The sequence below is a fragment of the Scaptodrosophila lebanonensis genome, unplaced genomic scaffold, assembly GCF_003285725.1.
Source record: "Scaptodrosophila lebanonensis strain 11010-0011.00,11010-0021.00 unplaced genomic scaffold, SlebRS2 tig00000001-arrow-pilon, whole genome shotgun sequence".
NCBI classification, from domain to species: Eukaryota; Metazoa; Arthropoda; class Insecta; order Diptera; family Drosophilidae; genus Scaptodrosophila; species Scaptodrosophila lebanonensis.
Window position 1 is genome coordinate 18,085,270 of NW_022060529.1, and position 23,271 is coordinate 18,108,540.

Consider the following 23,271-nt stretch of genomic DNA (forward strand, 5'->3'; position numbering starts at 1 on the left):
ACTTTGGTTATTCCAGCTTTTATAGTTTCTGAGATCCTTGCGTTCATCCAGACAGACGGACAGACGGAGGGACGGACGGACATATCAAGTTCGATTTCTCTCGTCCTGCTGATTAAGAATATATACATATGCTTCCTTCTGTCTGTTACATACTTTGCACAAAACTAAAATAACTTTTTTTTACCATACGGGTACAGGATATAAAAATGAAGCATATCGAGCAAATATAGTCATAAATGTATGTATTATCAATTGCACAGACCGCTCAAAAAGGCGACCTGCTCTGTTAAAATTAAATAGTTTAAATTCTCTTTAAAAAACTTGGCGTAAGTTGCATTTTCACAAATCCGCAAATAAATTGCTGAATTCGGTTTCTGAGAACGGGAAATTCTACATCAAATCAGGGGGTTTCATTTTATACAAATTGAATTTATAACTACATTCATTTATATAAATAAGTATAATAGCTTTCGTTTACATAACATGTTGATAGTTCGCAAACTGATCGTTGAGGACATGCTGTTCCATGTAAGTTTTTAATTTGTGTAGATCTACAAATATGTGGCAATAACAACCGCAACAATATTAATTAGTTCAAAAATGTGGTCATAATCTATAAAGGGAATCAAAAGTTACTTTGTATATAAAGTAAAGGTGATCCAGTGTTTTACATCAGTGTACTCGTATCATTGCTTATTAAAACATTTCCTAAATGCGTCTCTCTTTGGTTTCTCTCGGCATAGCTGTCCTGCTGCTATGTGTCCTTTCTGCAGCAGAAGTGAGTAGAAAGTATATGCAATATTCAAAATAGTGCTATACACCTCGTTTTTATTTTTTTTGATGCACAGCGCAATTGGGAGTACGAACCTAAGTCCATAACTTCGACCTCAGCAGATGAAGAGAAAGTGAAGTTACATTTTCAAATTGATCGAGTAAATCGAGGCGAATATGCCTTAACGGGGAACATTGAGTGGAAATATGATACCAGTGATGATACAATGGTAAGGAATTCGCTTTCTTCCTAGATACAGAGATATATAAACCACTTTTTTTTTTGTATAGATTGAGGTATTTATCTATCGTAGTCCGACAGGTAGCAACTACGACTATAGACTAACGCCCTGGTCTGTACCCAAACAAAAGTACCACGATTATATAAACACATTGTACAAGGAATTCGTAAAGAATTTCTCAAACTGTTCAAATCTGCCGGTATATAAGGACAATTTCAAACCACCATGGCCCAAGAATAAATATGAATTTAAACGTTGCGAAGTTGCGGGCGCGGGATTGCCGGAAGTTTTGCCCGAGGGTTTCTATAAATTAGTTGCCGCAATGTCCGGTGAGGTGGACTGGGGCCTCACAATAATACTTAAAATTACAACAAAAATGACTTGACTGTTCAGTTAAATAAAGTGTGCACTAACGCGGGTGAAAGGATTAAGATTTGTTGTTTTCTATACGGGGCGTGATAAAAGCGGACTTCCAGGAATTATTGCAGGTAAAAAAATTGACAAGCTGCCAGCTGCAACTGAACTTCAGTTTAACCCGCAATCGAGAAGAGATCGAGTGTGAATGTTTGAAATTGTTTGGTTAAAAAGTGTTAAGAGACACCAAGCAGACAAAGTAGCAGTCGGCCAGGAGCGGTATAAATGTCGACGTTATTTGCAATTCGAGTTTCATTACGAAGTGAAAATGCGTGAAACAAACACCAGGGTAGAGGGGGATAAGACTTGGCTGCTAATTTATCGCGAATTGTTAAAGCAACTGTGCAATGTTGTAGTTGCCACTGCAATTATTGTTGTTGTTGCCATGGCTTTTACTGCTGTTGCTGGTGGCTGTCACTTAACTGGCATTTGAATTGTCCAAAGTTTTCTACAGTTTCCGACCTGAGATTATAACTTTTCTCAAGCCTTCCCCTTCTTTTAATCTGAACAATAGTTTTCTTTTTATACCCTGTACCCGTAGGGTAAAAAGGGTATATTAGGTTTGTGCAAAGTATGTAACATGCAGAAGGAAGCATCTCCGACCCCATAAAGTATATATATTCTGAATGAGCATGACGAGAGAAATCGATCTAGACATGTCCGTCCGTCTGTCCGTCTGGATGAACGCGAGGATCTCAGAAACTATAAAAGCTGGAATAACCAAAGTTGGTATCCAGATTCTCTATTCTATTTTTCGGAATTTTATCAATTAATAACGACTTTCTAAATGAATCCAAATACTATAGTATATAGTTAAAAACGATTCTGATCGATAATTACCGTTCATAATTTGGTTGATCTTTGCAGTTAAAGAATGGAAATCTAACAAAAATGACAAAAAATTCTGATCAAGAATACATCTACTTTGTGAGGTCTGTCTTCGCTTCTTCTATGTGTTACATGCATTCTCACTAAATTAGTATACCCTTTTACCCCTTAGAGGCTCCTTCCTTTATATTCCCAATGCTCTGACGCAGCAGAAAATCTATACCTAAATTCACAAACTAGCATATCCTTACATTGAAAAATCGGTTAAAAAGAAACTCCTCTTTAATCTCTTCTTATCATTAGGGCTTTGAACGTAATAAAAACGAATTATCTGAGGTTTGAAATATGGCTGGGTACAGGGTATTGCACTGTCGAGCTGGCCCGACATTAGCGTTCTCTCTTATTTTTTTTTTATTCGCGCGAGCAATTAATTTAAATTTAAAACTCATCAAGTTTGCATACAATTCAATCAATTTGCGCTGAGTTTTTTATTTTTGAAGGTGAATGGAGTTTGTTGTTGTCATTAATTTGAACATTTTGGCTCAAAGACATTGAACTCGGTTAGCGAGGGCGTGGGTGTTGAATGACAGCAACAACAACAAAAACAACTCATTTTTCTGCCACACGGTCAGCAAAAAAGCATGCAGCCAGCCAGCTTGAGGCATAGCTTTTAAAAAAGTGCTGTTTAAATGAAATTTTTGCTAAATAGTATATTATTTATTTTCAATGAGTGTAGACGTATGAAATATTGCAATTGCCGATTTAAATGTTGTGCGACTTATAAGAAGTCGAATTACTTTGGCACTTATTATCGAGAAAACGATTGAATCCGATTATAAATACATATGTGCTGGAAGTTAATTAATTCAATGCCAAATCAGGCTAGTTTTAACTTAATATTATCATTAAAGTAAATCTTTAAAAGAGCCCCTCTTTATTGCCCAGGGAAATTATACAATTATAGGTAAACATACCTTTGTTCTAAAAGGAAAGAAATAATTGTATCTTTCCATTTTCTTCATCCTTAATTCTTGACAAAAGTACTTGTAATTAAAAAGTTTCAGAGTACTTTCTTATCAAGATTCATTCGTATTTTAACTTTCGGTTTAATATTAATTGTTATTTTTGTTAATTCGTATTCAAATTAAAGGTATGCTCTGTATTTTAATACATAATTGAATATTTCAACTGTTCATTCTTAATTTGAACTCTTATTCTATATTCAATAAAAAAACAACGTTTTTCAGCATTTCTATTTATGGAAACAACAAATTATTTGCATATTAACTCAAATGCGTTGAGTGTTCATCAATCAGTCAGAGGCATTAGTTTCTATTCGATTTCTTTGAAATCGATTTAGAATTTTGCATATTTTTCTTTATTTGTATTAAATTTTGTTAAATATATAGATGTACATAAGTAATTACTCTACACATAGGTTTAGAGAATTTGTGGAACCCCGACTTTACTTCTTCAATTGTTTTTTAAATGTTTGTAAAACGCACTCCCTGAAGAAGCAGTCGTGTAAGATAACACAGGTTGGTAATTCAGTTTAAATTATTTAACCGGAATAAGAACGGCTTCAACAACTCGCAGACACAATACAAAGATGTGTATATTTATTGGCAATATACGAGTACATACCTATTTCTAAAGAACTATAGCAATAAGGTATAAAGTTTAGACTTCATTTAACCAGTCAGGGATTTCCCATTTGAAGGGCATTAATTCGTTTTACTTAAAGTAAATAATATGTAGTCTACAGCCTAGACTTCATTTAACCAGTGGGGGATTTCCCATTTTAAGGACATTCATTCCTTTTACTTCAAGTTGCAAAATAAAGCAACAAAATTCGGAAATTCTTTGGTTTTTTTCGCCACAAATATCCAATGCAGCATTGCTCATCGTATTAACATATCTTTCACGTTAAAGGTGTCCTTTATAGGAACATATATATATATATATATATATAAATATGCTAGCATATTTTTCAACAACCAATCACTCTACAGCGATATAAGTCTATTACGACTATTTTAAATAGTTAGTTTAATAAACTTCCGCAACCCTGCTAACCCACTTTAAATGCAATTTAGTCAGCGGGTGTTGGCTTATGTTTTGATGGCCATTTTTTTAGGACACTTGGCACAACTGGTAAACTAAACGGACAGACAGATAAAAGCGAGCAACACTGAAAATCCCCAATATCCCCTGACAGGCAACGACAGCCAGTGGTGGCAACTGCAACTGCAACGGCAGAGCGTTGGCGTTGGTGTTGGTGTTGGTGTTGGATTTTAGTCACTAGAGCGCCAAATCACGTTGATGCCAAGTGGCACGCGTTGCATGAATGTGCACCGAAGATGTGGACAGAAGCAAAGGATGCATAGAATGTGAGTGTGTGTATTGGTAAAATGCGCGAACAACCTTCCATGAAATGTGTATTTTGTGCACGAGCTTTGCAGACAATCACAAATGCTGGCTGGCTGGCTAGAGCCTCGTGCCTGCTGCTTGCCACTTCATCGTCGTGCAACGTACGTGACTGGATTGTTGCTAGTCTGCACGCTTTCCCTTCCTCCCCCTCCCCTCACCAACTAGAAGTTGCTGGGGAGCGGGGTGGCATATCAAGCACAAATAGCATTTGAATTGCAAAACAGTGCAACGCATTACGAACACAAGCTGCAGCTTCAACTTCAGTCGCAAGCCAGGATAGCAGAGTACGTTGCAAGCAGACAAATGCAATTTTAGCTTGCCTGCAAAATTCATTACAAACAAATGGGGCAAGAGGGGAGCTGGCAAGAGGAAGGGGACGACGCTTTGTCAAATTATGAAAATTGAAATTAGTTTGGTTGGAAACACATAATACTCGTACAAGTATATTGCGATACATGAACAGACGCACGACACATTAAACGCAGCACATAATTGAATTATTCAATTCGAGTCTGCAACCTAGCCACAACTGACCACCCACAGAGACTAACCGCAAACACACACACACACACACACACACCCATAATATTATATATATATATAAATAAATACAAGTATATGTGTATATAATTGAAGGTAGTGTCCCGTTCGTTCGTGTCATGAAGTGGCCACCGCAGAGGATGTTGCAGAAGTGTCTGTAAACGGTAAATGTGTCTCCACGCTGCTGCCACTGGCACTGGCACTGCTGCTGCTTCTGCTCTGGCTGTTGCTGTTGCTGTTGTGCGGCAGCTCAAACAATTCAACGTGAATTGTATAATGTAATTTGCCACACACATAGACATGCACATGCCACACACATGGATGGGCACGTTTATCCCAGTGTAATGATAATTTAATAGAATTGCGTTCAGTTGAAATTTTGCTGTTGCAGATGTGTAGAAGGGAGCATGGCAGACATTGTCTCCCTCTCTCTCTCTCTCTCTCTATCCTTATATGTGTGAGTGTGTTGTGGGCTTGTTGTGGGTGGGTCTCTGCGTGCGTGTGTGGTTAAGGTTTGCTTGGCATGTGTCTGCATGTGCCTTGTGGGGCATGCTATGCAAAGATTTACGAGCGAACGCACATAAACAGAAACCACAACAACAACAACAACAGCAACAGCAATGACAATGACTGCCACAACAGCAGCACTTCAATGCAAATTGCTATGACTTGTTGTTGTTGTTGTTGTTGTTGTTGCAACCGCCGCCACTTTCTGCTGTGTTGTGCAGTCAACGCCAGCCAAACTGCTTACGTATGCATATGAAGTCAAATAAACGTAATAATAAAATTGTAGCATGCCACAAGGGGCAACAGCACATGCACACAAAAATACTCTATACACGTATATATATATATATATATGTGTATGTGTATGTATATTCTACATCTATATCAGCATTCGCATCTATAAGTAGATATACATATATTTATGTATAATGGAAGATGATTGTATGTTCTCCCATTTTACTTGTTTGCACATGTGATTTGCAAATGGATTTGAAATACCTACAGTTGTTGGTCGCTATTGGGATTCTGATAATAAATTTGATTCGAGAAAGATGATTCTGGCCATGATAAATCGCACATGATAAAGCTGCATGGCTTGAATTGGCAGCAGAAAGCGTCTTCACTCTTAACTTTAAGCGGCACTGTGATGTGAAACCTTTGGGTAGTAAAGAGATTCAATGTAAATTATTTTGTTGGAAAAAACAAACGAAAATAATAGAGAGGCAACAAGTTCCTGCATAATCTGATTTATTTGTTTTAAATTAGATTAAAATATTGACGACAACTACAAAATGAGAACTTCATTGAAAACAGTTATATTTTAAGCAAACAAAATAAAGGTAAAACCAGAATGCATTTTTAAAAACGTTCCAGACTACCTTGAGCTGTTAATAAACAGAATAAAGCATTTAATTATAATTTTGTGGCATAAACTATTCTATGCAATTTTTATAATTGCTATTGAATTTGTAAATACATATAATCATTTTAATTACTGATACATGTCGATTTTGTTTTGTCACCAAATCAACATATATTAAGTATGTTTTTAAATTACAAAAGGAGCTTAAGAATAAGAGAATAAGGTGTATATATTTTAAAAACAAAGAACAAATTACGCTGATTTATTTAAAGGTTGTAATGTTTTTATGTTTGTTTTATCTCCCAATTATATCTTTTTATATCAATGTTTCCATTTAGATCAAAACTATATTGCATTATATTCCATATTCAATGTATGCTGATACTGATCAACAAAGATTTCAACTATGAGAGCATTACAGCCTATATTATATTAAGAGACATTTCTATTCAATTGAAATGCCAGTCTGCTGGAGCAAGATTTGATCGAATAATAACCTGAATGTATTTGATTGCAATTATATTTAATTTTTGGAAGAAGGAGCTATACATAAAGGACACAAGCATTTTGTTTTCATCATCAACGTTTTTCATGTTTTGTTAGGCGGTCGCATTTTCTATGAAAAGTTAATTTTTGGAACCAATATTTTGAGCCAATATGGCTTATCGGAGATTCTGGTGAGAGTGTACTTGGAACTATGAACCTTTTTTTTATCTATCCTCCGATACTGCAGATCTGCAGCAGGCTTATTGGAATATTGAGCAGATGGGGTAGAAGTGCCCACGAATAATTGTGGAAGGAATAAAATGTTGAATATATACCTGGTGTTTATCTAAAGATTATTAATTGAACAATAAATACCGTATTAGGGTTCTTTTTTTTTTAACGCAAACCTTCAAGAGTTCACATCGAGATTTATTTTGAAACCCAAACGTAGAATATTCATTCGAACCTTGGTAACACTGTCGACTTAGTAAGCCACTCTATATAAGAAATATTCATCATTGAATATATATCTTCTATCAAATACATACGAGTATAGACTGTTAGTGGAATTGTTATGACCTGTACTGGTTTATGTTTGCGTACTCAATGCAACTTATAAGATACGAGTGCGTCTGTTTATGCTAAACCTTGAGATACTTGTTAGCAGTCAGAAATTCCATGGCCTCCCTCACAGCAACTGGCTTGAATGGAATTGACTTGAATATGCGATAAATTGATGCGAAACGCTCTGGTCGAAAATTGCTAAATAATAAAAGCAAAGCGTTAGAAACAACAAATTGTAGCTCTGCATATTGTCGTACGAGTAGTGAGTGTCTGCCAACACTCTACTATATACATACATATGTACATTATTTGTCGTGTCCGACTTAGCCCCTGCGGCCACACGTTGCCTCGTTGTAGTCATTATGGTTATAATCATCATTAAGACTGCTGCTACTGCTGCTGCTACTAGTGTTGTTGTTGTTGTTGTTTTTATTGTTGCATGAACAATAGTGGGTAATTGTTGTTGCTACCCATTTGAGTAAAAGTTTTTGCTTCGATTGCGTGACTCGCACACATTTGTTTTGTTTGTGCAGAAAGTAATTGCTAAAGTTGCTTCAACTTTGTTTTTTTTTTTTTTTTTTTTTTGTTTGTATTTTTTGTATTTTTATGAAGCGCACTCAGTGTTTGTGTCGTTATGCGCGCTATTTGCATGCAAGAAGGTAACACATAATTGGCCCAGAGGGGAGGGGCGAACAGGCTAAGAGCTGCTTAAAGTTTGCAGCTTCAACTTTCCGGCTTAATGAAAAGTGCAAGGGCAAAATGCCAAAACATGCAAATAGACGAACGCCCACACAATGTGTCCGGCAGGGGGGGAGGGAGGAGCTTCCAAGCTGTTGAAGGCAGCATCAAAAACACATTTTGTCCAGCCCCCCACCCCCCCCTTCCCGCTCAGTGATTCGGATAAAAGTTTTGGCGCATTTGTCGAAAACATAAAAGAAAAACTCTTGTGCTGTTTTTTTCTTTTTATTTTTTTTTTGGTTGTTGATGCCATTTTCTTGCTTTGTTGAAATTACAATTTTCTTTCTTTCTTTCTCTGTCTTTTCCCTGCTTTTTGACATTTTCTGTGCGAGTGTGTGCATGTTGTTCTCCCTCTCTCTCTCTCTCTCTCTCTCGCTCTTTCTATCACTTTATGGAATGGTTGTGTGTGTGTGTGTGTGTGTGCGCGATTTTTTATGCAGCACATCCGGCGCAAAAAGTGCATGAAAAGCGTAAAATGGCACAACAGTTTCTGTTGCTTCTGTTTCTCGATGCAGTCAGTCCGTCGGTCTGTCGGTCCGTCGACCGCCTTTGTGCCTCGCGTACTTGCCACTTTTCATTAGGGTGCCTCAGTGTTCTGCCTCTCTTCAAAGCATTGAAATTCAAGCGACACACCCTAATATTTGTAGGGTGCCTGCGTCTCTACACACATTTACATATTTTGCATGCAATGCCAAACAGTGAAATAAACAAAATATTTTATGCGGTTGCCGTTCTAGTTCCACTTACGTGTCTGCATGTATGTATGTATGTGTGTATGTATGTGAGTGCTCTTCTTCCGGTCTGTTGAAGGCTTTTGTTTTAAATATTTAAATATTTGCATTTTTAACACTTTCATTCCTAAGCCCCAATAGTTGTTATTCAAAGCGAACACCATCGATCGTTTAACATTCAAGTGGCATTTCGTTGCTGACCATTTAATCATCGATGGCTTTGTTCCCAGACAGCCTGACGACACAGCCCACAACGTCGTTTGCTTCGAAAGCAGTAATCAGTGTCATGTCATGTGAATAAAAATAATTGAATTCATTTGCATACTTAATTCAATTCATTTCAGCATTAGTATTTTGAACAGACAACGCAAACACTCATTCCTTACATTGTGATTGTAATCTGAAAATTGTCGTGTTAATATTTAATAAGACAAGTTAAGTTGTTTGAACAAGCTGCTAACTGGCATTTTTATATTATTTTCAATATTTCTTTATGTCTGATGTAGGCGTTTAAAGATTTCATCGCATGTTATCCTCAATATTATATGAAAAAATTAAAATTAATTCTAAAGCTCTGATATTGATATTGGCGAATATAATTGATTAATTCATTATACAACTATTTAAATATTTTAATATAAAATCTTAACCAAGTTGAGAAAATTTTTACTAGCTTTTAGGCGTAAATGCAAATTTTTTTCTTTAGTAGTAAGTTGTACGAAATAATAATTCGCTCTTTTCACTCAAGTTTGAAATAATGAAATATGAATTTCCTTCTCCGGCCCTGCTCCCACTTCACTACACCTAAAGGAACCCTAAAAAGTAAACGACTATCGAGAAACAATTGAACGTTAATTGTACTCGAAGGCTAAAAAGGGTGCAAAATATGTAACAGGCCAAAGGTACCCTCGCCGAGTCCATAACATATATATTTTCTTAATCAGCAGGATGAGAAAAATTGTCCGTCCGTCTGTCTGTCTGGATGAGCGCCTGGATTTCCGAAATGGCTGAGCCCACTTGGACCAATCTTGGTATGAAGACTCTCCTAGTTACTACACAACACAAGTTTGTTTCAATTTTTTCCATTGTCTCCTGCTTGTCAACTTAACTTTGCATACGTAAATTACAAATAAGTCTCCCCTACCTCCATTTTAAAATTCATCCAAATCGGTGAATTCTAAGAAAAGTTATAATTTTACTTTTGCTCTGCTCCCATATAAAAACTCATCTTTTTAGGGGCTGTTTCCCTTTAAAAATATCATAAGGATGCAACGATATACATACATAAGTCTGGGAATGAAAACAGTCGACTGTTGTTATTTTTACTTTCACCCACAAATTTGGGTCCATTTTGAAAACGGAAAGAACACGCGTTTTTGCAAACATGAGAGCACAATTTTTTTTCTGCTTGCAAAATCGTCCTTAATATATAACCAGGCGTTGAAGTTTAGTTTTTTAGATTAATTTGGAAATCCGCCAGCATCCTAGTGTGCCTTGGAAGAGGGTTTTGCCGCCCCCTTTAGGTCGCTTTTTGAGTCTTCAGTCGTAGTTTTAATTAAAACAGTATTATTTTTGAATTCCTTTTTTTTCTCAATTTTATGTTATTTAACGGCCATTGAATTACGTTGATTACATTTCCCAATAAAAATAATATACTCCTTTATTGTACACATTAATTCAATCCCATCTACATAAATTTGTAAAATGGCAAAAATTCCATTAATAATAAATAGTAAATAAATAATAGATACGAAATTTCAATTGTAAATCGAATGCAAACAAATCATTTATCTGGAATATAATTTGCAGAGAAATGCAAGTATTAATTTCAAATTAATTTATTATTGTTCTTTACTCTCTTTACAGGTAATTGTTCAACAACATTTTGGTCGCGCCCAGCCGTAAGTTAATGACGCCCACATAATGGGCAGTTGCACATTTTATAAACATATATACGAGTATATATTTATTGAATAATACCCTCGTACAAAGGTTAACATAAATACCGTAAATTGTAATCATAACTCGCCATAGTTCGTTGCACAAACTGAATGAAGAAGTAGTTGCATGTGCAAATATGCAAATTTCATGAATTACCAAATAATTTAATATTGTTAAACCAAATGAAGGAAACAAAGGGAAAGCTCCCTGTGGCATTTTCGCATAGTAATTAAAATGTGCTAAGTTGTGGCAAAGGGCTGTATTAAAAAGAGCGATCAGGAGTTCAGGAAAACGCAAAAGAGTTTAGTCAGAAATGCAAATAATGCGCTAAACAAATTTTTAATTTCCTTGCTGAAAGGTATTTATATATCTTGTAGCATGAGATATCAAGAAATAAATGGTCTTTCTGTCATACAAGTATGACAGCCTTTATAAAGAACATCATATTTATTTTATTTAAATAGCCCTTCAAGATGTATTTTATATATTTTAATGCCATGTTTAAATTATAAAGTATTCAATGACTTTTCTTACATATAGCAATCTATCAGCAGTGTTTCCCTCTCTAAGCAACTTAGACCAAATTATCTTTGGCACATCAGTTCATCAGATTGCAATTAAAATAAACAGTTAAGCGTATTCGACTCTATGGATTATGGTCTGTTCATCTGATTCGAAATCGATTTCAACCAGTTACATTAATGGCACAAGCAGTATCTTCATCCAATGTCTCTAGTGTAGCGTTAAATAAAAATTACCACAAATCGACTTTCGAATAAGTACTTTCCGATTACAAATTTACAAATTCACAGACTTTCACCCAGTAACAAACAGAAAGTAAATAGCCCAGCAAATTTTGGCAAATTGAAATCAAATCGATAACGAATCAAATTGAAATCTCCATAGAGAAAGAGAGCAAAGTGGGCGCCGCTATATAAGCCGCAAACAAATTCCAATAAAGTTGGCAACACACAAAACACAAATCTGGAAATGCTATAGAGATAGAGAGGAAAGGCGGTTGGTTGGATAAGTGGAAACGGGCGGGGGTGCCACAATGCCACGTCTCTACAGCAACCAGCAAAACAAATCCGAAAGTGCGCCATTCGTCGTGGCTCTGTGGTCTAAGCTCCACTGAGAGATACATAATAACCAGCTGGAGATGCAAGATAAAAGATGATTGAATGCAACTGCTGGCGCTGCCATCGCCGCCGTCTCCACTGTCTCTGCCTTTGCTATCGTTTGATTAACATAAATCGTGCGGTAGTGGCGGCTGCTGCTGAGCGTGGTGTATCTTATTTCGAATTTTGCACGGCATTTGTTTCATGTGTTGCCGTTTTTCGCTAAAATGAAGTTCGCGTTTATGCAAAAGTGGCAGTAAAAAAACGAAACTAAAAAGTATTCAAATGTTATCTGTAGCTGCAACCGAACCAGCATACCCTTTAACTAACTATCGTTCACAAAAAGTGGATTCGAAAGTGATTGCTTATAATGTTAATTATTGTACATATTTATTTATGGAAGCACAAGATGCTAGACATATCCAAAGTAAAATACAAAAGTTACATTTATTGCGTTTAGAAGAATTCAAGTGCCACGTTTGGCAACTCTGGCTCGTATACTTTCCAAAATATTTACAGTCATACAGACAGACAAAAAGCATGGCAGTAAAAAATGAAAATAAAAAGTTTTCAAATGTTGCAATGTATACTTTTTAAAATATTTGCATTCATACAGACAGACAAACTTTACTTTAACTAACTATCGTTCGCAAAAACTGCGATTCGAAAGAGATTTCTTATAATGTTAATTATTGTACATATTTATTTATGGAAGCACAAGAAGCTAGACATATCCAAAGTAAAATACAAAAGTTACATTTATTGCGTTTAAAAGAACTCAAGTACCACGTTTGACAACTTTAGCTCGTATACTTTCCAAAATATTTGCAGTCATACAGACAGACAATATCAGACAGAAATAAGAAAACAAAAATATGCTATATTTATTGCGCTTAGAAGAACTCAGATTCTACGTTTGGCAACTCTAGCTCGTATACTTTTTAAAATATTTGCAGTCATACAGACAAACAGCATACCCATTAACTAACTATCATCCACAAAAAGTGCGATTGGGAAGTGATTTCTTATAATGTTAATTATTGCATTTGGTTATAAAAGTCCAAAATACTAGACATATGCCTAGGCTAATACAAAAGTTCCATGTATTGCGTTTAGAAGAACTCAGGTTCTACGTTTGGCAACTCTAACTCGTATACTTTTTTAAATATTTGCAGTCATACAGACAGACAGGCTGACAAACAGACGGACATCTGTCCAGTATCGTTTGTAGAATTATTTTAGCAACATTTCTTGCATCGTTTCGTCTTACCTATGTATGTACAATTTAAGGCCTCTTTCTGTGCATTACAAATGCAATATTATATACCTTTCCATTTCAAGTGAAGGGTGTACAAATCGGACATGAATTCAAGCCAAAGCCAAAAGGCACAGAGAGAAAAAAGAAAAAAACTAAATGAAAACCCGAAACAAAATGCAAAAGAAGGCAACGACGATGACGAGGACGATGTGGACAAGTTGGACTCTCTGCTCTTGCACATATTGGAGACTGTAGTCAGCTTAAGCGCCCAGAAGACGTGAGCTGGGCAACAAAGGCAACAGCTTGGCTTTATCTTCGATGCCATTGCTGTTGCTGTTGTTGTTGCTTTTCAGCAATGTAGCTGCTGCTGATGAGCATGAGAATGATGCTTGGTTGGTTAGTTGGTGTTTTACTGCCGGCCATTCTTTAGATACTGCCTCCTTGTCTGGTCCCTTCTCCTCTTCTTCTTCTTCTTCTTCTTCAACTGCCACAACTACGTTTTTTGTTTGACTCGCTTAAAATTCCAAACAGCAAATTGCAACTGCCAACAATTTTGAGGCTATCAGTGCGACAGCATCGACTGAAGGCAGTAAAAGCAACAGCAACGGTGGCGGCTTTGGCTTCGTCGGCAACGTCCAAGCATTGGGCCAAGCAGGCATTCATTGAAGTGCTGCCACCAAGATAGCTTGTGGTGGTGATGCCTGCCGCCTTGGCCACCGTAATTGTATGCAAGATGTAATCGCAGAACACCTCAGCACGCCCGTCCGTCTACCTTCCTGCCTGCTCCCCTCGCTGATCCATAATGTCCAGCACTCATAAGACAAATGCTGCTTTTTAGCCAAAATTTTGCCCAGGTCTATAGCGCATTGTAAATTAATTGTAGGAAAGGGAAACAGCGTCCAAAATCCCTTCTTTTTCATGCTATTAACTTGAAATACCAACACAAAAGGGCTCGCTCATGGGTAAATAGTCTTGAAGTTGTGTAGGAATGCCAGACTTTGATTTAACAGGTAAATATTTATACCATACTATGTCCCGGAAGTGGAAAAGTATCCAGTAGAAAAACATAGTCTGAATACATCATTATACTCTGTACATGGGGTGAAAAATGTAACAGGCAGAAGGTATATATATTCTTGATGAGCATGACAAGCCGCGTCGATCTAGCCCTGTCTGTCCGCCTGTCAGTCCGTCCGTCGGTCTGTCCGTATGAACACCTGGATCTCAGATACTGTAAGAGCTAGAGACACAAAATTTTGCACAAAGCTGCCTCATGTGTGTTCGCTATACCAGTTTGTTTTATTATTATTATTTTTTTTTTTTTTATTGTTTTCTACTGTTTTCAACTCATCTCTGTAATAATAAAGTACTTTCAATAAAACGATTACAAACAGCTTTCAAACCTTTTGCGCTTTACAATGAATCGAAAATGAATTAAAAATTGCAACAAATATGTTTATACTATTATTTACAAACTATATGAAATATAGAGCGATTAAAATATTTAGTTGCTTCATGATTTAATTTATTTATTTATTTTATTTATTTTTTAAACTATTGAGCATTTGAGAAATACAATTAGCGCACACATTTATTTAAAAATGCATACTTTTGGAGTATTTTTAAACAATTATGTAAAGTCATTGCATCTTTTTGTTTCGTTTTATTTATTCATTTGCAACTTAATACTATAATTTAAATTTTTGAAAAAACAAACAGCTGAAAACAGCTCGCAGCTTGGCAGTTAAAATTGCAGTGTCCGAAGAGTGGAACATCAGCCTTTAATGGGTTAAAATGTTGTGCCACTGCCACTACGAAGAAAAGCAAAACGAAGTTTTTCTACAAAAACACACACACAGGGAGTCGTAGATACTTCTTGGCTAGTTGGCGAGCTCAGCGTCTTTTGAATGGAATTCAATTCCCAGGCAGCATGCCAATGAGACGCACGCATCCCAGTCTTGGTTTCTGGTTGCAGTCTCTGTACTCGCTCGCCTCCTTTACTATGCCTGTGCCTGTGCCTGCCCTTTTGTAAGCGCTAAGATGCCTTTTATCTGCTTTGCTGCAGCTACTTGTACACCAAAGAAGAAGAAACTTGTTTGGCTTGTTTGTTGTTGTTGCGCAGTTGCTGTTGCCGTTGCTGTTGCCGTTTCTGTTGCCGCTGCATTTATTGCCTTTGTATCTTGATTCCCCTCTCAAGAGGCAATTGTGCGGCTCAGGCTTCTGACCCTTTTTTTTTTGGCTCTGTGTCGTTATTGTCGTCTTTGGACGTTTAGACAAACTCATCGCTTATTTAATTTAAGGTGGGAATTTCAGTGTTGCTGTCACGAGTAGTGGCAGCAACATCAGCAACAACGTGCTGCATAAATTGTATTCAAATTAAGTTGATAATAGTCTTGAATGCTTATTGTGTGGCACTTCTCCTTTGTGTTTGTCTGTGCATGAAAAATGGCAGCATTGTAGTTGCTTTTGTTGTTGCTGTTGTTGCCGCCGCTTTCCTTTTGTGTGCCTTTTTTTTTTGCAACGAGTGTTAATTGTTGTCAAACGCCTGCCAGGGTGCCGGCGGATGCTGCATACGGCCAGTCAATTGGAGATTCAATTGCCTATACCTCCTTACCTGCCTATATTTTCTTCCCGTTTTTTTTTTTTTTTTTCCATTTTACTCAAAAGCGCCGCCTCAGTGTGTCTCTCTGTATGTGACGTCGTTGTGTGTGTGCGAGTATTTATTAAATATTTGCTCAGCGCCTTTCATTGTTGACGCGTTGCGGCTGTCAGGTTTAATCAAAATAATAACAACAGCAGCAGCAGCAGCTTTGAACGCGTCATGAAAAGCGCACGCAATAGTGTCCGCAATATAAATACATACATATGTATATACTCGTATATATGTGTGTATATACTGTATGCGTATATAAATACACTTTTATTGCCACTTAAAATCATTTGATTGCAATGCAGAGACGACTTTTCAGCCTGCCCTTGCTCTTGACACACGCACAAGCAATTGTGCCGACATTGTCGCATGGAAAAAGCTGTACATAATTCTCAATTTCCTGCGATAATTGAAAAATATTTATGCCCACCTTAGTCGACAAGATGGGCCCGTTTGGGCGGACGAGATCCATGTGGCTCGCTCGGAAGGCTAGCGAGGCTTGTCGTAAACATAAACGATAGCAAAGCGGCATTGCATTAATTATTCATGAGTTGCCGCTGTCGCTTTGTATTGGCAACAGCAAAGCCAACAACAACAACAGCAACAGCGACTTGGCAACATAATTATTCATGCGCGCTTATCGCAAAAGGTAGGCAACACCATTTTAACCACAAGCGGATTATAATTATCAACAGTTGCCATCAGTGGCCGTCGCATTGAACGGGAGCGGCAAGGCAAGGGGACTGATGTACTTGTAGTTGTTGTTGCTGTTGCTGTTGTTGCTGAGACGGCGGCAACTTGTTGTTGGCTTCACTCGCGCACCATTCGCAATGGTTGAGTGAGCAACTGCGACAACGGCAAGACGACGATGACGATGATGACGATAATGATGATGATGATGGTGGCATAGAGCTACCATCAGAAGACAGACATGTGTACATATGTATGCATGTATATAGCGTGATATGTATGTATGTATGTATGTATGTATAAAGGCGCAAAATGCATTTACGCGACGGCCTCTGTAGCAACACCAACAACATGAAATATAATTACAACTGCATGCAGCAAATACAACAACTACAACAGCAATATCATCAACGGCAGCAGCGGCGGCAGCAACAACAGACAGACAGACAGAAAGACAGCTGCTTTAATTGATGTTGATTGCTATCAACAACATTTCGCTGCTGCTGCTGCTGCTGCCGTTGCTGATGATGTCGCCACTGCCCCTTCCTTGGGTTGGGCTCGACTGGCTGTAATTAGAATTCTTTTGTATATATTCTGCTCTCATAAAAATGGGTTATAAGGGCATCTTTCTTTTGCTGGGAAAGCACTCAACCAACAAAAAGATGTGTATGCATAACAGTTTGATAGTGTCGTGCGTGAAAGTGCGTGAGTGCCATGCCATCAACTGCCAAATCTATGAGTACCTCATAATTTAAAAAAAAAAACGAGTACTTTTTCTTAAAAATGCTTCAAAAGAATTATTTATTTTATAACTACTTATTACGCAAAGGCATCTATAAGTTGCAGATATTTTGCCTAAATTGTGTAACTTTAAATAGACAAACAAAATACCAACTATTTTCAATAAAAATGAAAATGCAAAATCTTCTATAAATTACGTAAATACAAAACATTAATCGGGTTGCATTAATTTAGAAATTGAAAACTGACACCTATGGTCTCTTAATAAATTTTAAATTGCAAGCAATACACGAATGCTACTCTAAATTTTTTATTGCCACAACTACAAATTACTAATTAAATTAATTGTTTCCAGGACCTGCTGAAGAGCTCTTTGGAACTCAATGATAATTCTATTTATTGAATTAAATTTGAAAACTTGCTCATGTCGAAGTGGGAAAAATGCCAGTTTCGAAATTCAATTTGTTAAATGTTACTCCAAAATATATTTTTTTTCCATCAATTTAGCCAACACAGAAATTAATTGAAATCACTCCGCAAATTGTGGATAATTTTTGGTTTTTGTTTTTTGCTTGTTAAATGCAAAGAAACTAATTGGCAATGATTGACAATAATTGGCCTCCAACATTTTAGTAAAAGCAAACAAAAAATACTTTGTTAATGCAAAGTTTTTCTTCTGTACTTGAAATACCAATGAAAAAAGCTTCGTTGCTTTTTAAATTGAATTGTTGTCAATTCAAATCAATATAAAAAAACGTAAAAATAATTTGATTATAAATTGTAAAAGATAATTGAATTGTTCACAATCGACTTTTCAGTATAAAGATCATTAATTTTCTATTGAAAAATGCACAAATTTCATAATAAAAGCTGCAATATCCATGAAATCCATTGAAATGGAAAATATAACTTTGATTATTGCTTAAATATAAATATTATTCAATATTTTGTAAAATATGCCAATAATAAAAATAATATTTCATTCTCAAGGAAGAAAAGATGTTTGAATTTGAAAACGATATAGAATTTGATGTGAAACTATAAAAGAAAAGTTCAGAAAAGTTCTTCAATCTTTCGAGATTCCTAATACGATGAAATAAAAATAGTGTGAAGAGACTTTATAAAGTGTAACGTTTCTTTATAAAGAAAATAATATTTCATCAATTTTTCGAGATTTCAAATAATTTGCAATAAAAATAGGGACTGAAACATACTTTATAAAGTGTAAAATTTCTATATAAAGAAAGTAACATTTCTTCAATCTTTCGAGACTTTATAAAGTGTTGTTTCTCTCATTACAATATAAATTTAAATTCTTCAATATTGCGAGATTCCTAATACATTGAAAAAAAAAATTGACTGAAACAGTGTTGTTTTTTTTTTTAACTTTTTTCGCCATAAACAATTCAAATAGAATCCCATAATCTTTTAATTGGACCATGTCTCACAACTACTTTTGAATATTGTCTATGTGTGTGTGTGTGCCCTTCTTCTGGGGGTTACAGCCTGATATAGAGCGATTGATAATGTCACAATAGATTATGCAGAGAAAATCACAATAACGTAGCCATGACGCCTTGCGGCGACATATTGCATGACTTACAGACATAAAAGCAGAAAATAAAACAAAATTATGAAATGAAATGAAAAAAATGGATAATAATTGCTAAATCGAAATGTAAATGGAATTGAAAGCGAAAACAGACGCCGAATACTCTCTAGTGCTGACAACTTACAGTGCCACTCCACTCTACCCGACCTCATCCCACCTGTTCAACTTGTGCCCGCGTGGCTTCGCAATGTGCAACGTGCCGGGGCATGATCGATTCGCCTCGCATCTGCATAAATCAGACGGTCGGAACTAAACGTGCCGCGCACGCCACTGCCACTGCCAGCCAGTGTTGCGCGACGACACGCCCCTCGCATTAGTTTTCATCATTTTTGCGAGCATGCAAAATGTTAACACACAATTGCAATTTGGCAAGAGCGGGCGCAATATAAGGGTAATTATTATGTGATTGGCAAAACAGCTGCAATGGGGGAGAAGATGCCACACACACACACGCACATGAGCTACGAGGAAGCAGAGTTCAACTAATCATTGTGACAGCAGGTGGGCTGCCTCGCAGGCAGTCGACGTTTACGAAAATCACATAAAAATAATAAATTTGTATTGCTGATTTCATTGGCATTTTGTATTTTGCGGGCCATTTGGCCGGTTTATTGCGGCAGAAACAGAAACATTAACTGAAACAGAAACAGAAACAGCAACAGCAACGGCAGTAGTCGTCGGAGTCGCAGTCACAGCCGTTAATTTTTGTGACGTTGCGCGTCGAATTTGGAACGGGCCAAGTGACTGCCACTGAAGCCGAAACGCAAACAGAGGCCATGCACAGGCCGTAATTGAAATGGAAACACGTTGACTAACTGACTGAATGACTGCTTGCCTGCTTGCTGGCTTGCCGGCTTGCCTGCCTGCCTGCCTGCCCGATTGAAGCTGGCAGTGGCAGCAAAGCCAACATCAACAGCAACGGCAAAGGCAACTGTTTATGGTCATATTGTTGACAGTTTATTACTTTTGTGTTAAATGTGGCTGTGTCGTTGACGCTGCCGCTTGATTACGCCACTCTGTACCTAAATACACGTACACATACATACTATAGTATAGATGTGTGTGTCTGTCTATCTGTTCGTCCGACTGTCTGTCTCTGTGCAATGCAACTAAAAAATAGGAGAACAAAAAATGGTGCTAATAATTGTTTTTAACATTTATTGGTCGCAGTTTAGTTTACAATTTTTAGCACGTACAATGCCGCAAATTGCGTTTTTATTATTGTTGAATACTTAACAATTTTTATTACTAACTGCTTTAATTATACGACATCGCACTGGCCTTGCAACTCTAAACATTGCTCTGCTACAATAAACGCCAGTACCATATTATTGTCGTAGGAAATTCTTTTTTTTTTTTGATAAAAAAAAATGTATTAAATACTCAGAATACGATCTGCAAACATGGAATACTATAGAACTGACAACGGAAGAGATGTGGAAGTGGCTTTCAAAATTTATTTATTTGTTTGTCACATCGAAGAACAAAGACTCTGGAGTTGCGTTTAAGCAATTATTTTACATAAGCTGATATTTTAATGCGCATATAGTATTTCCAAACACCTTTTAATAAAAGAATAAGTAACTTATTCTGAATCGTATATTAAAAAGAAAACAATGCTCAAAACATGCCATCAATTTGAAAAATCTAAAGATCAGTTTTTAGTTTTATTCCAAAATCAACTCGAAACTATTAAAACGACAACCATTTGCTTGAATTCCAATGCTTTGAGTTATTCGGCTATAAATAATTGAAATTGCATTTATAAGAAAATTGGAATCGAGAATAAGGTTTTAACTTCTGGATAGTCTTGCCTTAAGCAGAACAAGAAACGCACTATAATTTGAAAACTCTGATATTTGAAGAAATATTTTATTTGCAGCAAATTAAATATGCGTTGTTCCTAAGTTATCGACCCTATCAAGTAGTCTTTAGTTACGAAACCCACTGCATGCATTAATACACATATATAAATTATTATTAATATCAGCTGGAGAATTACGAAGACTTGCATATGTACTTTTCACAAATTGAACCACAGCTTATTTGCATACCTGAACTGTTGTGTCACATTGTATTTACAAGGGGCTGAGCTTTGTCGCAGTCGTAACAAAGCTAATTGCAAAATGTACGACTTGCTTTATTTATTTTTGTTTTCGCTCCCTACACTTTTACAAGTGCTTGCATTTGTAAATCCCTTAAACAAATGCACACTTAATAGCTCGCCAAATATTTACCCAACACCTTTGTAAAGGCGGGCTGTGGCTTTGCCATTACACACAAGTGGCTAACAGACTAAATGATTAAACGACTGCCTGACTGACTGCTGTCTGTTGTCAGTCTGAGGACAAATACAAGTCCGCCCCAACTTCAGGTTCAGTTTGAGTTTCAGCTCCAACTCCAATCTCACTTCTCAACTTCGCACTTGAGCAATCAGCAATGCAATTAATTTGTTAAATAAAAGACGAATGGCAAGTGCTTGAGCGAAACTGAAAGTACAGGAAACGCCAACCCACAGATGGGGCGAAAATTGGAAAACGTATTAATTTCATTAAAATCCCAGGCAAGAATAACAGAAACAACCTCCGTCGAAGTTGCACATAAATCAGTAGTCGGCCACAACCACCAAGAGCCAAATGAAGAATGAGGGGCAACATTTCGCCTTGGCAACGAACAGTGGCAGTGGCGGCTTCTGTGCCCCACTTGCTTGCTCACTTCGCCACTTTTGCAACAATTTTGCACAGTTTAAGCTTTTAAATTTTAATTAACATTTGAATTGTGCCGCCCTTGGGGCTACGAAGTGAAGCAAAACTGCTTCACAAATCTGAGCAGGCAAAATAGTTGCAGAAGACTCCACTGACTAACTTAGCATACACTGAAAGAAACTTGATTACATGTTTAAAATCGGTTAAATAATTTCATAGTAAGTGTATTTCAAAAGGGGTGCTTTATATTAAAACTAAGATGAACCAAGCAGATTGTCAGATAAGGCTAAATTTTATGACGTTTATATGCGCGTTATAAAACTATAATTGATTGAACACTGGATTCATAGTTATTTATATAAAATCTCCCTATACTATAGGTATTTCTCTTAATGGGATTGTTTCGTTTTGTAAAAAGCTTACTTTAGAGATACCATGTATCATGGACATGAATGCACACTTATATTTTTTACTTTCTTTGAAGCTTGAAAGGCTTTTTTGCAATGCCTACAAGCTTTATGAAAGAGCTCTTCTTTAAAGTTTATATTTTTTATTAAATCTTGAAATTACTTATCGCCTCCAACAAGGCTTATTTTGACAAAGAGGACAACTTTTAGAAATTGAATTATTAAAATTTTTTCGAGGGGTCGAAATTACAATTTTTACAAAAACAAAAGTTAAATCTTAATCGCAAAAAGTTAAAAATAAGTTAAATCTACATCGTTTTACTAAAGAGAATCGTATACCCAACATTATCCGTTTTATTACATCTCAAAAGCATATTTGGTCATCAATCGACAATTAGATTACATACAAGAACATATAGTTTCCCTGACAGCTATATGGTATAGTGGTCTGTCTTGGTTGAGCTCGACATTTTAACTTAAGTATTGCAGTGGATAGAGGATAAGTGGGAAGATTTGTGACTGAAATAAAAGACAGGGAATTGTTATTTGGATTCTTCTAATGAGTATTTATATATTTTGTACGTTCTTCACACTTATGTCCTCTCATTTTCCAGAAAGGTGCAGAAGAATTTTTAATGAAGAAATTTTCATTTGGCACACACTTAGCGATGCGAAATTTAAAGCTTCTTCAACATCCGGCATTTTTGAACTCAGCAGATGCTCATCAATTTATTTGAAGCACGTTTTTGCTAAATTTATTCCGTGTGTTTTCTCTATCTGCAGTTTAGTGTTGTGTAGGGAAATATCAGCGAGCAGCCAAAAGGCAACGGAACGAAATGAACGAACACACACACACACATACATACACATTCACGTATATGTATGTACATGTATACACACCCAGCGAAGTTGGAGTTGGGAAGCCAAAGAGCAGCAGCCATGTTTGTTTATGGTGTGGAAGGGAGAGGGCGATATGCCAGGCATTGCTAGATGGTTGTTGTTGGTGGTGCGCATGCTGCTCTGCGCATGCAAAAAA

At 36.6% G+C, this 23,271-nt stretch overlaps 1 protein-coding gene across 1 annotated transcript; it reads left to right on the plus strand.

Moving 5' to 3' along the window:
* Window positions 1-665: 665 nt before the first annotated feature.
* LOC115634385 lies at window positions 666-1,444 on the plus strand. Its single transcript, XM_030532070.1, has 3 exons — window positions 666-778; window positions 849-1,001; window positions 1,063-1,444. The coding sequence occupies exons 1-3, from the start codon at window positions 713-715 to the stop codon at window positions 1,396-1,398; spliced, it is 555 nt and encodes a 184-aa protein (XP_030387930.1). The 5' UTR covers window positions 666-712; the 3' UTR covers window positions 1,399-1,444.
* The last annotated feature ends 21,827 nt before the right edge of the window (window positions 1,445-23,271 follow it).